Below are 17,163 nucleotides of genomic sequence, written 5' to 3'. Positions count from 1 at the left end.
CTGCGAAGCTCTGCTTTTGCTAGGGCCAGTGTTAGCAACACTACTGGTTTGAACCCCGTGAGCTCACCTACATGTCAAGGAGAAGCTGAAATAGCCTTTCAAGGCTATCAGCATAGGTAGGAAAAAAAGAATTGAACAATTTTTTTGTAGATCCAGTCTTTATTTGAATAAAAAGCAGTAAACGGTAAGTACGCCACGATTCACTTTTCTTTTCTTGATTCTTTTCTATGTAATGATTCTCTAGAAGATTTCACTTCAAAGAATAAGGTCGCCCGTGATACCTTTAAATTTTATTGAATTTTTTTAACTTTCCGGAAAAAACTAAATTGCTATGATTGATTGGACGCTATTGATCTAAACATTAAAAAACTTGTCAGTGAGTTAGTAAGTTTAATAAAAGAAACATTGTATTAATTTCACAGACTATTTTATCCTACAAGTGAAGCGACGACACTCTGAGGTAATGCAGAAATCTGAAAAAAAACGTGCATTGATAGATCAAAATTCTTAAAAAAAGTTCGAAGTTCATACAAGAAAAATGAAATATCTTAAATATCTATCATCTATGCGACCTTTTAGAGGATAAGATTCCAACAAATCTAGATGTCAAGAACCCCAAAAAATTTAAAATCAAGACTCAAATCCCTAAATAAGCAATCTTAACAACAAGCAAATCCGTTTGTTGGCTTCGGAAGTAAAGATTCACGGAAAACTTTTACTAGTTGACTGAATTTCTCACATAATTTTTTTATAGTACAGCTGCTGCCCCACTCTTCAAGCCGGGAGACATGCTTCGTGCTAGAAATTGGTCAGAATGGTGATACCTAGCCTACATATGAGTATCTTCGTGACAGACGTCGCATGCTCTAACCGAAACTTTAATTTATTTATTCGCTTTGTACGCGGACAAGCATACGGCCCACATGATGGTGAGTGTTTACCGTTCCCCAGGGACTTCAGCATTGCCAGAGGCAGAGCCAAACCGCTGCCTACCGTTAAGTACTCTGCACAAGCCTCGTTTGAAGAAGCACATGCTATAGCGCTTTTAAGTGAATAGTAACAAAACTTACAGTCATATCTTTCTGCTCATCTCCAATTTTGTATCCTTCTTCAGTTGCGGAGTAATCAACTCTAACAGGCTCACCAGCGTCATTTATGTATGAATAATAGCCGTAGACTTCTATGTGCTCATTTGGTTCACCGGAATTCACTACTATACCTTCCTCGTATCGTATAAGATCATTAGTTGTTTTAAAACTGAAACAAGTAAGTTAATCGAGAGAGGACACTCTGGGAGTCTGAAAGTCATCATTCCTTCTGTGGTGAATACAAATACATTTTGATTACCAAGGGATCATAACAATTAATATGATTATCTTAAAAAGGGCACAATTAAAAAACAGAAGACTGCAAAATATGCAATTAAAAATGTGAACGAAAGAAAAATAAGAAATTACCAATAAATAAATTGTTGTTAAATAAGATAAGTAGTACGCATGAGAAAGTGGCTTTTTGTTAAATGCTCAAAGTAAAACCAAATATTTCGTTCCCGTGATAAAATATATTCGATATCGATCTTTTGAATTAAAACAACACAAATTATCAGTAAATAACAAAAATGCCGACCTAGGCACATTGTCGCGCACACAAAAAAACAATATGTCTTTGTACTTGAGATACACTGAGAGATACCGTGGAAATTGTTGAAGGCTTCATATTTTGCTACATATTTAGAAGCAAAATCGATTCAGTATCATTAAGTTCATTACCATCAAGTCCCAGTTCATCACAAAACAGAGGCTTATCTAAATGCGCGCTTTTCAAAACTAGTTTTTTAATAATCAGCAGTCTTATGTATTAGTATCTATGTGTGGACAGAGCTTATAATGCACCTGAAATTAAGAGGTAACCAAACCACCAGGAAACAAAACGTGGTCCTCCTCCTTCCTGAAAACATGAAGTCAAAGTTTCGATTGCTGAATAAAGCCTATCTTAGCTCTCATACCAGAATGCATGATTGCTTCGTGATGTATTTGTGTACTGTCTACTTATATGGCAGTATTGGCTAGTCCGGTTTCCTAATATGCTATGAGCATACTAATTTGTTACGCGAATACATAATTGTATTGATTAACAATATTATATGAGTAACACAAAAATTACAACAATTTTTTTAACATGAATTTATGGATTAATATTAATATTATATATTAATATTTAATGAAATAGTGGTACCTGAAGACGTAGTTACCCTTTGCGTCAATTGTATAATTATTTTCGATTATTTCTGCTAAACTTTCATCCTTGATTGGCGCAGAATTAACGACTGCTATGAAAATATGCAGAATAACTATTTTTAGCACAGTTCCCGTCATATTGTTGGACAAGATAAAACTGAGTTGTGGACTGGTCAGGATTGTTTCTTATATCGTACGGAATCGTGATCATTTTCAGATAATTATTTCCATGTTTATGATTCTTGAACTGGTTATAAACTAAAATCTGAACAAAAACGCTAACAGCAAAAAAAAAATTCAGAGCCAAGAACATTATAATATTCAACATTATTTAATTCCATCATATAAGAACAGTATATAGTATATTAGATAGAACTATTATCATATATTATTATCATATAGAACAGTATATTAATACGTGAAGCAAAAACTTTGTCTCCCTTTTTACGAAAATTGCGCGGACGAAGGAGTTTGAAATTTTCCACACTTATAGAGAATATTAAATTATTATTATAATTTCCCTTAAATGAGTACAGTAGAATGGCCTCGAGCAGGGAGAGATGGCGCGACATCGTGAGACGCATCAAGTCTGCCCCTTCCAACACTACATGACGATCACGACCACTCTGTCAAGAGTGACACGACTGAGAAGAAGAAGAATAGAGAATATAGAGAAGAAGTGCACAATGATAATATTTTTTTTAAATAATGCATAAAAGATACATTAAATCAATAAAGAAAACATTACACACACTACATACCATGTATTTGACGCACACGCGCATGCATACTATTTATTGTCAAACATTTGTTCTTGACGTCTGTTGTCAAATTGAGATTAAATATTGTTTGTCTTTGTTAATATTTTTTATAGTGTAGTCTTGGCGAAATTCTTGATTATAGAAGTATAAAATACAATCATAATAGTGTACAAACTTACAATTTCAATTAATTATAGTTGAATTTCGACTACTGCGGGACCACTAGTAATGTCAAAAGACCAAAGTGCGTTATGATTTGGCGCGTGAGGCCACTCCTATTTTTACATATATATATTTAAAGTGGACGCAAAGAAGGTGTTAATTGTGCTAAAAGTATCTCTTAAGTTTTTTTACCGCACGAACTTTTTACGTAACGTTCATTCATATTAGGATAATTAATCTATGCTTTTTAAAAATTATGAAATTTAAATTATGCCAATCATTAATGAGCCGTCAATAATAAAACTTATAAAAGTGAAGTTAAGTTTTGGGAATAACTACGGCACCATTAACAAGCACCAATAAACATTTTCATGGTCAAAGCTATAAAATAAAATAAAAAACACATCATTCATACAAAATCGTTTACATAAAAACGTTAATACTAGATGATCCGATCCGACATTGATGCCATAAAAAATTAATCAAAAATAGCATTTAGAATGTAAATTAAAAAAATATATATAACACGGTCTCAGCATTCAATAAACATGTTTGACGAGTATTTAATGAATTTTGCGGAAAATCCCAATCTTTCTTTTTATCAAATATACGATATTATATTTTTCATTCATGTCCTTGAGTTTGAATTACTTTTATTGCTGTATTGTCGGAATTCACAACCTAAAACCGTCACCTGCCTTGAAGTATGAGGTTGATTTTTTTTTATTACCCTTGGAGGCAGACGAGCTTACGGCTCACCACTGGTGAGTGGTTACCGTCGCCCATGGACTTCAGCAATGCAGGGGCAGCGCCTTGGCTCCTACCGCTAGAACTGGAACACCCTTCAGAAGGAAAGCAAGAAACTTCTGTCTGGGATACATGGGCAGGTGGTATATGATGGGCAAAATTCAAAAATTCAAAATTCAAAATCATTTATTTCAACTTAGATGTCAGTATGACACACTTGTTGAATGTCAAAATACATATAACAATGTTAACTCTACCACCGGTTCCAAAAAAAGCCACAGTCCGGAGAAGAACCAGCGAAACAAACCCAAGGCATCGGTAGGCACATATTTGTCAAGATCGGCTTACAGCCACATAATCTGTATCCGGATATAATATTGTTACCTTTGATTATGACAATAATTATTATTATCTACATCATAAAATATGTTGACAACACGATTGTTCTATAACTGACTTGTTGTTACTTGACATTATATTAACATTTCTTCTTTTCGATATGACATGACATTTTTAGACATTTTTATTAATATTTCAACAAATAGTACTGTTTTTTTTATTATTATTATTATTGTATTCCATTTTCGAGCCGATGAATTGCCAATGCTATGTACGCCATTGTTGTCACATGCATCAGGCCATAAATTAAATAGTTTAAATTTATTTTCAATGTTAGATGTTTGTGATGTGGCAGTACTTATTTAAATAAATAAATTAAATAAATAAATATGTTATTTATTGTTCACGCGTAATGCCAATGGTTCTAGAAATTTGGTTGTTGCTTAATTTATGTCATGTTTTGTTATCATAATTATTTAATATAAATCAACAGGGCGTATCTACTATCATCTCAATATATTTATAACTCTAAAGGTGGAATGTTGTGTACATGTTACCGGAAATGTATGTAATCCGTCATTGTATACAATTCCTAGGAAATGTATGTAATTCCTAAAATCGCACGGAAATGTGTGAAATAAATTATATTATACTTACACATTACACATTTCCTAGGAAATCTATACATTTCCTAAATAGCAATCGGAAATGTAAAACATTTAAGATATTGGTGGGTACGCGGGGACAGCGGGACGAGTCTTGCACTACGGTCAGTTGCCAACTTGCAATCCACTGGAACCGGCCACGGATTTAAGAAGTGCCTTTGCAAGAAAAACTGTGCTACATCAAGATGTCTGTGTTTTAAAAATAAAGTATTATGTACTTCCAAATGCCATTCGAGCTTACCCTGCAAAAATAAATAGCTATATGGACTGACAAATTATTATAATATAAAGATTTACTTTTATACATTGACATTTGTAATTACTTAATTATCAGACTGATTACTTGCCAAATGAAAATTTGATTTTATAAGAATAAATATAAGTTGATTTTGTGATACGTTAAAAGTTAATAGATAGTTGATTTTAGAAGTTTTAATTAGTAAGATAATATGAATATATTATTACTATTTTACGGTATGACTGTTACCCGATTGTCTCAATAAGGTTTATAATAAAAAAATATTATTAACAACGTGTTTTATTACTAAAGGATTTACTTTATATATTTCCTAATACGATATTGGAATTATATACAATTCCGAGGAAATTTATACATTTCCTAGGATATCTATGCATTAAATAGTTTTTCAAACAATATTTTATACATTTCCTAAATAGTATCGGAATTGTACACGTTTCCTAGGATTTGTATACAATTCCTTGATTTCATACATTTCCGGTAACATACACACCAAATTAATTCCAATGTAGGTATTAAGTGCGTTGCGACTGACAAAATGTACCTTATCAATTGTATTTTTATTTCATCATCTAATGTATGTTTGATTTATGTTCTACATTTGAAAACTAATACATTCCCTGCCATCACTTCAAAACATTATGTAATTAGCTATTATGTTCATTTTAAAACGAAATGTATCTGTATCTAGCTTTTGTTTCAACTATTACGTAATACACCCAATAAAGTTCAAACGATATTGTTCGTGGTTACCATCCAGAAATTGATTTATGACGTGTCATATAATAATGGCGAAACACGAGTTCAAGTATTGTCGAGTCTAGTATGGCGAGGATTTCAATGGTTATGTAAGGTGAAAGATGACACCGGAGCAAAGGTAACTGGCCCACTCTGGTACATCGCGGGCCCATGATCAGGCGATGTCATAATTCCACAAAGAGACCGCAAGGCTTTAGCAATTATTTAAATTGTGATCGATAATATGAATATGTGAGTAATACTCACTGATAATGTTGTAATCGAACAACAAAGAGTTCGTCGAATCAAAAATATTATATTTCAACATTCTTCTGTGTATTTAAATAAAAAGACCTACTTACGCCTATTATAATCTAGGCCTGCACTTTTCATGTGTTTTAATATTAATTAAAAATACGTCAGTAACTGGAGATATTTTTTATTTATTGCTTAGATGGGTGGACGAGCTCACAGCCCACCTGGTGTTAAGTGGTTACTGGAGCCCATAGACATCTACAACGTAAATGCGCCACCCACCTTGAGATATAAATTCGAAAGTCTCAAGTATAGTTACAACGGCTGCCCTACCCTTCAAACCGAAACGCATTACTGCTTCGCGGCAGAAATAAGCAGGGTGGTGGTACCTACCCGCGCGGACTCTCAAGAGGTCCTACCACCAGTAAATAGAATGTAAAAATCAATAAATAATAATTTATTGCTGAATAATCAGCATGTTACTTAGGAAAGTTCATTTGTACTTTAAATTTGTATTCAATAAGAATATTTACCTATTAGTTATTTATAATAAAAAATTATTGCTCAGAAAACTATTTAAAACATTAGCACCATCTAGTTTTCAGAGAATGAACCACTATACGTCGGGCTTCAATATCGAAAATTGTTTTAAATCATCGAACGTCTGTAAGATTTGTTGTCAGTTGTCAATACGTTACGTTCATGTAGTAACAAAATAAATTCACAGATGGCAGTAAAAAATGTTAACATGAAATAGAGTTTTTAATAATATAAAACTTTGGCTATGATGGATAAAACATATGAAAATAAATCATACGATCTATATCAGAAATATTTTTGTTGTTGTTTGTGTTGATATATTTTTAAATATGAGTTTATGAATCAGACCTTTAAACCGGCTTAGTTATTATTTAAATGCAGTTCTTAGTAATTAATATTTTATAATACAGTATAATTATTTAATATAGTATTATCAAAATTGGATAGGATAGCAGAGAGATATGCGCTACACGCGAAACACGTTACCTTGACCCCAGCCCGCCTCATCCGAAGCTCGGGCGAGGGTTGTTGGGCGATAAGGTGCTTTAGTCGGTCTTACTCCGATATGGCCTGCCTACTACCCCCAACGTCTAGGCGGATGTCCAAGAAATACATCTCGACACAAAAATAGAGAAAAGTATCATTGCAGTATTTTTTCCAATGTTTTGTTTTTATTGCATTGATTTTTGAACGAGCTCACGACCCAGCTGACGTCAGGCGGTTACCGGAACCTTCAGATATCATAGCCTGAACGCTACCTATTTTGAGACTTGATGCTTAAGTTTAACTTGTATTATAGCACAGCGGTTGTTTCTTTTCCAATCGAAACGGATTTAGGGTATAAATAGGCAAGGAGCTTTCGGGTATAAATAGCTAAGGATATACCTACCCGTGCGGACTCACAAGACACTCACCCGCCAGTGACGCAATTTAAGGGTTTGCTTGTTTGATTTTAATTACACGACGTCTGACCTTTTTCACGACTTCAGTACATTCTTAACATAATAACTGAACAAAATTGCTACAATCACGTCAAAAAAAACGTAAAACAGACAAATATTTTGATCTATGGCCAAGAGAAAATTGACGGACTTATATATTTATACCTTTGTATGGCTTTCATAATGAGATAGATTATACATCTACAGCAAAAGAAAACTAAGTTATGATGTATTTAAATGTAACACCGAATATTTAGTCTGGCCATAAATACTGTTACAATTAAAAATAAACAAAATATTACATTTCAATTTGGAATCTGTCATTTTTATATGATTGTTCATTGAGTTTTCTCATTTTGACGCCAATACATTGTACAATATTTTGCGATATTAAAATGGAGTGGGGTGATAAAGAGAACCGAATCGCTGTGATTGCATTACACAAAGTAGGTATGGAGCCAAATGCAATTTTTAAAACTCTCCATACGCTTGGTATTAGTAAAATATTTGTGTACCGGGCTATTGATAAGTGCAATGAGACCTCCTCTGTTTGTGACAGAAAAAGATCTGGCCGTCCACGAAGTGTTCGTACGAAAAAGGTGGTCAAAGCAGTAAGGGAAAGAATTCGAAGAAATCCTGTCCGACGGCAAAAGATTTTATCTCGGGAGATGAAGATAGCACCTAGAACCATGTCGCGTATTTTAAAAGATGACTTAAAACTTGCAGCCTATAAGAGACGTACTGGTCATTTTTAACTGATAATTTAAAAGAGAATAGGGTGGTAAAATCGAAACAACTACTGAAGCGGTACGCAAAGGGAGCTCATAGAAAATTTTTGTTTACGGATGAGAAAATTTTGACAATTGAGCAACATTTTAACAAACAAAATGACCGTATTTATGCTCAAAGCTCTAAGGAAGCTTCCCAATTAGTCAACAGAGTGCAACGTGGGCACTATCCGACTTCAGTGATGGTTTGGTTGGGTATTAGCTATGAAGGAGTGACTGAGCCATACTTTTGTGAAAAAGGTATCAAAACATCGGCACAAGTGTATCAAGATACCATTCTTGAGAATGTAGTGAAGCCCCTTAACCATACCATGTTCAATAATCAAGAATGGTCCTTCAAGCAAAACTCGGCGCCAGGTCATAAATCTCGGTCTACACAGTCTTGGTTGGAAACGAACGTTTCGGACTTCATCAGAGCTGAAGACTGGCCGTCGTTTAGTCCTGATCTTAATCGGCTGGATTTTATTTATGGTCAGTTTTAGAGAGTACGGCTTGCTCTAAACGCTATGATAATTTGGAGTCCCTAACACAATCCGTACGATTGGCAGTGAAAAATTTTCCCATGGAAAGAATGCGTGCTTCTATTGATAACTGGCCTCAACGTTTAAAGGACTGTATTGCAGCCAATGGAGACCACTTTGAATAAGCTTTTTAAACTTTAAATTGTTTTATATTTTTATGTATTAAACTAACACACTGTAAAAGTAATAAATGTTATTTGCAATAGATTTTTTTTCCTTTGTAACAGTATTTATGGCCAGACTAAGTATATATGGGTATATTTATAAGGTGAGTGTCTTTGAAACTGAACTATTAGCAGCTGGACAAATTTCGATGAATTGTTTGGATGTACAATTGAATCAATTGACTCTTTCAGGCTTGGGAGGAGTCACATAATGCCCTTGGGGCTTTCTGCGACTTATCTAAAGCTTTTGATTGTGTTGAGCATAATACATTGTTGAGGAAATTACACCATTATGGTATTAGGGGCGTTTCATTAGAACTTATTAAATCTTATTAATCCGGAAGAATCCAAAAGGTAGACGTTAAAGGAACGAGATCTTCCGGTGTCTTACTTAATATGGGTGTTCCTCAGGGTTCCATATTGGGTCCCTTCTTATTTCTTGTATATATCAATGATTTACCTAAGTTTACTGAAACCCGTCACGAGGTCGTATTATTCGCTGATGATACATCATTATTGTTTAAAATTAAACGACATTTGGAAGATTATGACAATGTGAATGATGCTATCTCGCGCGTGGTACATTGGTTTAGTGTTAATAATCTGTTATTAAATAACAAAAAAACAAAATGTATAAAATTTACCACACCTAATGTGAGACAAGTAGACACTAATATTACTGTAAGTGGAGAGACACTGGAGCTTGTGGATTCGACAGTTTTTCTTGGTATAACAGTTGATTCCAAGCTGCAGTGGGGTCCTCACATATGCAAGTTAGCGAGTAGACTTAGTTCTGCAGCGTTTGCGGTAAAAAAAATACGAACGTATACTAATGAAGATACGGAACGCCTGGTTTATTTTAGTTATTTTCATAGTGTTATGTCCTATGGCATTTTGCTATGGGGCAATGCTGTCGATGTCGAAACGATTTTCATCCTGCAGAAGAGGGCTATTCGTGCTATTTATAATATGCAGAATACAGGATTCCCGAGGGAATCCTTGAGGGACAAGTTTAAGGAAATCAAAATTCTAACTTTAGCGTCCCAATACATTTTTGAAAATTTATTGTACGTGCGTAAAAACATTGAAAAATTCTCCAGAGTCTGCGATTTGCACAATGTGAACACTAGGAACAAACATAGGCTTGCGTTGCCGGCGGCTCGAATTAAGAAAATAAGCAACACTTTTAGGGGGCTGGGTGTACAGCTTTTCAACAAGATCCCACTAAACGTTCAATTACTACCTGTTCATAGATTTAAGAAAACTGTTAAGGAGCGTTTGTGCAGCAAGGCATATTATAAAGTTAAGGATTATTTACTAGATGGCACTACGTGGGAATGAGGCGCTCGCTCCTGGCCTTTTCATTTTTCATTATTATTATTATTATTTTTTTAATTGTAATTTGTTTTTTTCTTTTATTGTAAATATTTTTATTTATTTAAAAAAAAGAAAATATTTGAGAAAAAAAAAAAAAAAAGCCCGCTGAGTTTGTTTCGCCGGTTCTTCTCAGGACTGTGGCTTTTTTTGGAACCGGTGGTAGAGTTAACATTGTTATTTGTATTTTGACATTCAAAAAGTGTGTCATACTGACATCTAAGTTGAAATAAATGATTTTGAATTTGAATTTGAATTGAACTTTAATTTGGATTTAAAATTGAGCCCAACGGGTGACGCTGCAAACGGGTTTTTGAAGTAAAACTTCTTAAGGCGCATTGAGAATAAAATTGAACTCACGGCAGATTCGTTACGGCTAGAGAGAAAAGATACAATTCGAGAAAAGCGAGAGTGAGAAAATAGACAGAGCGTCTCGTGAACCACTCGAGTGTGGAGAGAAGGACAGATTAAAGCGAGCTAGGTCGTTTCTCTTATACGCAGCATTGCTTATTACAAGAGAAATTTAATTTAAGGATGAAAATAAAGAAAACTTACACACCGCAAAAGAAGTTTCACTTCTTTCACGTGCACCAAGCGGCACGCATGAAATTTTTTTTGCAACAGGCACCGATATCTGCTCGGCCCACTTGTTTGTAAAATCATTAGGTTCGTGTAACGTGCAAATTCTATGATCAACCATCAATGTTGGATCTGTGGGATCGACGATCTAGGCCATTGAATTCAATGTCAGAACGGCAATTTGTTAAGGCTATGCGCTATCCCCCACTCCGGCTGACGCAGAAACCAGTCACCGTTGACATCCTAAGCACGTCCTTACAGATCCACCCGATCCACTAACGTTGTTATTAAACTTCTGTAGATTTAGCATTTGGAGCAGGCATAGGAATCTTTGTGATCCTATTCGTCACGGAGTTTGGTCGTCAAGGCATTAGATACAATCGTGAAGTAGCTACACCTGAGCTGTTAGGTCTCCATCAGGAGGAGCTCATGGGCAACTGTTAGCAAACACCATCCCTCCCGGCTAAGTCCATACTCGCCCACCTGTTCTAGTTAAACCTGAAAGGCCTCCGGGCCACCAATAATCACTCCATCCTAATAAATAAAAGTAAAGTATGATACAATTAACAAAGTTATTTACGATATAAGGATTGATTATTTAAGAATTTAAGTGTCCACAAAATACCCCGCTTAATGGCTACTTATCTTCCTGTATTCGTGAAAAAATACATAAAGGAATACATTTTTAAATATTGTTTTATTCATTGGTGAACAAGTTCATATACGACCTTGAGATTTTGACCACTTCTACATAGTATTTATTTATTTATTGCTGAGATGAGTGGACCAGCACATAGATCACGTCATAGTGTTAAATAGTCACCGATGCCCATACACATGAACATAACGTAAATGCCGTCACCTAATTTGAGACATGAATTCTAAGTCTCAGCTTCTACATTACGACTGCTTGACGTACTGACCCTTGCGGACTTACAAGACGCCCTACATTGAAATTCGTAATTTTAATTAAGTTAATACATCAATTTTATCTTATTGTGATTTATAAATGTAATAATTATGTCGCTTGAAAACACATTAAATTTATCTAATACTAGCGACCCGCCCTCGCTTCGCTTCGGAAACATTAAAACACACATGACACCAAAAAAAAAAAATTAAAAAAGTAGCCTATGTTCATCAGGGACAATGTCGGCTTCTAATGGAAAAAGAATTTTTCAAATCGGTCCAGTAGTTTCGGAGCCTATTCGAAACAAACAAACAAATATTAAATATTAGTATAGACAAAATTCAGATTTCCTCTAACATATTATGAATGTGGAAGGATATAGAAGAAGAGGTAGACCTAAGAAGAAATGGATGGATTGCGTGAAAGACGATATGGGTAAGAAGAGAGTGACCGAAGAAATAGTATATGATAGAAGAGTATGGAAGGAGAAAACATGTTGCGCCGATCCCAGGAGAATGGGAGAAGGGCAGGATAATGATAAAAAAATTCGACCAAGAAACTGTTCTAATAGAATGTTACTATTACTATTATTAACAAAACCGAGAACGTGTTTAAAAATATCCAATGGTGCGGATCGTTTATGAGACAATTAAACACCTCGATAGCGACGATAAAACAGACGAGAAGTACTTTAGATCTATTCGCACTGTATGTTACATAGGCAGCAAAAGAAAACCACACATCTATTTCGTTTCACATTTCTTTTATTATTTTAATATTATAAGTCCTTATTAAATAATAAAAATCACAGTAACAAGTTATTCGTACTTATGGCTATTACACATTAATGTGTATCGATAGGTACAAAGGGTGTGAGTATTGTCAAGATGTCCGGTATTGTTTAACCGCGGAAAGGCTGGTATTGTTGGGGTTGGTAGGTTGGCTGGGGTTGGTAAGTTTGCTGGGGTTTCTGGGGCTGAGATTCGATGTATTGAAGAGCCCGGAGGATGGCTTCTGGGATCGGGGGAGGAGTAGGAAGATGAGCACCTTCTGGGCGGAAACCTGTAAAAAACAAAAAAGGATATTAGCTTAGTTTTCGAAGTATTAGCTGTATTTATATCATTGAATTACGTTTTAAAGAAACTAAAAGAAAAATGGGAATTTTCGTAATACCGTTAAATTAGGTAAACGGAATACGTGATAAATTTCTAAATTATACAAAACCAGGCAGTTTACTGTTCCGGTATTGTACGCTACTAATGTAATGTACCAGCACGTTAATTATTACGCTCAGGTCAACAAGATGAAATCGTTTCGTGTTGTTGTGATAAGTTAATTAACACTAATAATTGAATGCAAAAAAAAACATTAAATGGAACCTCATGTACGAGTATGCTTAGATTATCATAAAACTAAGATCTATAGTTCAAACGTTTTATTTAGCGGTTTCTGTGTTCGGTAACTTTATTGCTTCAATATTGCGCGTCCATTGTTTTAAAACTTTGAGTTCTTCATTTAAAAATAATGAAACGCTTGTATTTTTTTCTTTCTAGAGGTAAGTTTGTCTATGTCATTCTTTCGCTGAGATGTTATGTAGATGCATCGCTTTACTGTTGTGTCATACTGATCAGCAATCACGCTGTTATATTAATATTGTAATATGTATTTTTATTACAATAAATCATATGATTAAGATTAAGTAAAATAATGAGGCTTTATAGTATGGCATAAAGGAAAGGAAAGTAAATTACCGTTCTCATCAGCGACGTAAGAAACAGAGATAGGGATGCCCTCAGGGGAGGTGTAAGTGAAAGATCCTTGTGCAACTTGGGCTTCGGCATCCTTAGCTCCAGCGTTCTTGAGGTAACCTTGTTCTTGAGCAGCGATGCCATTGCCGGTCTCGTAGCTGAAAAAAAAACTCCTTGTTAAGCCGTGCAGCTCTAGATTATAGGTATATAGCCGTACTCGCTCGCTTCGTTGGGTATTTAAAATTAATATTATTATTTATTGTCATTATTGTATAAATATTAGCCTATCCATTAAGTACATGTATTTTCTACACGGATACCAAGTTTCAAGTCAATCGGATGCATGGTTCAGTAGTTATAATGGAACATCCGTAAAAACCACTGTAGATTTATACCTTATATTAGTATAGATTTATGGCCCTAATAGGCAGACGAGCATACGGCCGACTTAATGGTGAATGGTTACCGTACCTCATGGACGTGAGCAATACCAGAGTGCAGAGGCTTGGCTCTGACGTTGCCTACTATTATTAATATTAATGAACAATAATTTCATGTTAAAGTAACAATATGCATAAACGTATGACCTTTAAGAGAATTAATCATCCAATTTAACGTTATGAAGCCGAAGGAACTTTAGTTCCAGACCATGTGTAGTTGAGAGGTCACCAGGACATATTATTACGATTTCGTTGAAGTTCGACTTCGTAACCCTACAATATTTGATTCTAAGCACGAGAATAGAGGGCTTATTTTGCAACAGAGTATATAGCCTTTGATTTAAGCCTTAAATCCTTAAAGAGCAAATTTAATAATATGATTGAGTAAGGCGTTTTTGGGTCACAAGATCGCGTTGTATACTGTCAATCTATTGCTTTTAGGAATGTTTTGATTTTGAGTAGAATTTGATTCTTAGGAAAGGCTCAGTTTCGACTAAGCAAGCTATAAACAACATACGAGATAAAATATGGTGGAAAAATTGAAACGTAAGGCGCAATCCTAAAAAATTTTATCATCAATTCAATTCAATGAATTTAAGTTTCAAATGTGATATTGATCACGGAATACACTGTTGGGAAATTTGACATTATTGCGCTAATATTTTTTATGGTCACACGGGTCATTCAACCTTTACTTTATCTAATGAAATTAAACGCGAATCATTATATTTTGCAGTTATTGATCCTACCATCCTTTTGGTTACACAAGCAGGAACAAGTACGCTTGCACAAGCTCTCACACAATTCTCGATCTAGTTAGCATGTAAATCACATGAGTATCTTTTTGTCATTATATTAGCATTGACTGTCGAAAATTCTTGAGAAATGCCAATTCAACCTGAATAGTATAGTTCAAGGTAAACTAATTTCCGAGGGATTGAGACGATTTATGGCGTGTGATGTGGATCAAGGTGAAATTGTGTCAAGTGTGTAATAAAATGTCTTTACGTGCTCAAGATGATTCAATATTTTAGAAAATGCGTTGTGACTTATTCATTTGTGTAAGTTAGCAATAGATTGTGTCATATGGTCATGTAATAAAATACCACGCTTTACCTTACAAGCTACGGCTAATAAGCCATTATTAGAATCTTTCGTAATCATTTACACCTATCGAAGTAGTTTGTGTTACAATTCGAACACATAGCTTTTAATTCTCTTACCTGAACTGGTATGAGCCATCGAAGTTCACGTCCTGTGATTGACTCAGGATGGGAATTACTTGACCTTGGTATTGTTGCTGATACTGTGACAGCTGGGGGGCGGCGCAAGCCATTGCCACCAAGGCGGAGATTACTACGAACTGCAAAAAAAAACACATTAAAAATTATTTATTTTGTGCAAAACTGACCAAAACCCTCAAGTGTTTGAATACCGGCTCACGGAAGGCTATTTCTGCCGTGAAGCAGTTATGCGTTTCGATTTGAAGGGTGGGGCAGCCGTTGTAACTATACTTGAGACCTTAGAACTTATATCTCAAGGTGGGTGGCGCATTTACGTTGTAGATGTCTATGGGCTTCAGTAACCACTTAACACCAGGTGGGCTGTGAGCTCGTCCACCCATCTACGCAATAAAAAAAAAAAATTGGTAGTACCTGTAAAAGCGAAACGATTGTATGCTTTGTGGCACAAGTAATGAGATGTATGTAGAATAACTGCGGATTAACCTTTGTTCCAGATACTTTTTTTTTAATGAAACTAACTTGCAAAATGCTTTATTCTTTGATCATGTATTTCAAAACGACCATTTACATTTTTATGCCATACCGAGGATGAAACAGTGATCCGTACGTAAATAGAATGTCAATATTTCGTAAAGGTTTCAGAACTGAGATAACTCTGGCAATTGCTAATGACCACAACATTTATTTAACATTCGGTACATAAAATATAAACGATATAACTATTCGAAAATCTCAATAAAGCTTTATTTAAACAATTTCGGCCGTGACCATTGTTTATGATATAATTACGCAGGCATAAAAATCTATTTTACAAATTGTAATTTGAATTTAGCGCTTGAGATGTAGTTTAAAATACAAGTTACTGATGTTAATGGATTTGATTCTTGAAGACCAATTTATTTTAATAATTCTTAAAAATGAGAATTGTAGTTAATAAGTGGTTTTTGTTGATACATAAATTATACCAGCAATAAAGGCTAAACATTTAATTACTAGTGGTAAAACTACATTGTTTTTTTTTCTTCTTATAAATTATCTTAAATTTTGTTTTCAAATACTTAAAAAACCATCTTTACCGATTTTGAAAATCAATAGATATATTAAAGAAGTTGATGGTAAACAAAAGTATGCAATGGTAAAAAAAATACTGGCAGTAAAATGTACATTTACGAAGTTCACTCACCGATTTCATTATTGATATTAATATATTATTTTTTTGAAAATATAAAATCTAGTATGTCGATGATCTACGTTGGATGTGTGAGGCGGGAATGATTTTTCAGATCGACCGGCGTAGCTTATATACTACGCGACGCTGACACACCTCGTGAAACTAGAGTATGCGAGTACAACCGCGGAGGCTTTGAATACCGCATCGCATTTTTTTTTTATTTGTTTTTTTTTTTGCTTACATGGTTGGACGAGCTCACAGCCCACCTGGTGTTAAGTGGTTACTGGAGCCCATAAACATCTACAACTTAAATGCGCCACTCATCTTGAGATATAAGTTCTAAGGTCTCAGTATAGTTACAACGGCTGCCCCACTCTTCAACCCGAAACGCATTACTGCTTCACGGCAGAAATAGGCAGGGTGGTGGCACCTACCCGTGCGGACTCACAAGAGGTCCTATCACCAGTAAAATCGCGTCAAAGCCGCCCGCCCATAACATTTAACGTACTACTCATACGATGCAGGTTTCTAACAAATTAAATCTGTAGTGCATTTTGACATTTCGTTTCTCAGTACTCGG

General features: G+C 34.9%; 2 protein-coding genes across 2 annotated transcripts; both read right to left on the bottom strand.

Moving 5' to 3' along the window:
• Positions 1–235: 235 nt before the first annotated feature.
• Positions 236–2,415, bottom strand: CPR31 (cuticular protein RR-1 motif 31). Its single transcript, XM_089737111.1, has 3 exons — positions 2,236–2,415; positions 1,075–1,257; positions 236–474 (listed from the first exon to the last, which is right to left on the bottom strand). Exons 1-3 carry the CDS (start codon positions 2,373–2,375, stop codon positions 429–431), a joined length of 369 nt encoding a protein of 122 aa, XP_089593237.1. The 5' UTR covers positions 2,376–2,415; the 3' UTR covers positions 236–428.
• Positions 2,416–12,724: 10,309 nt separating this feature from the next.
• Positions 12,725–16,723, bottom strand: CPR32 (cuticular protein RR-1 motif 32). The gene is made up of 4 exons (XM_028176667.2): positions 16,596–16,723; positions 15,392–15,531; positions 13,732–13,886; positions 12,725–13,042 (listed from the first exon to the last, which is right to left on the bottom strand). The coding sequence occupies exons 1-4, from the start codon at positions 16,602–16,604 to the stop codon at positions 12,882–12,884; spliced, it is 465 nt and encodes a 154-aa protein (XP_028032468.1). The 5' UTR covers positions 16,605–16,723; the 3' UTR covers positions 12,725–12,881.
• Positions 16,724–17,163: the final 440 nt, after the last annotated feature.

Source organism: Bombyx mandarina, chromosome 22, assembly GCF_030267445.1.
Source record: "Bombyx mandarina strain Sakado chromosome 22, ASM3026744v2".
In the NCBI taxonomy this organism is placed as follows: domain Eukaryota; kingdom Metazoa; phylum Arthropoda; class Insecta; order Lepidoptera; family Bombycidae; genus Bombyx; species Bombyx mandarina.
This window is presented reverse-complemented; position numbering and strand designations above follow the sequence as displayed.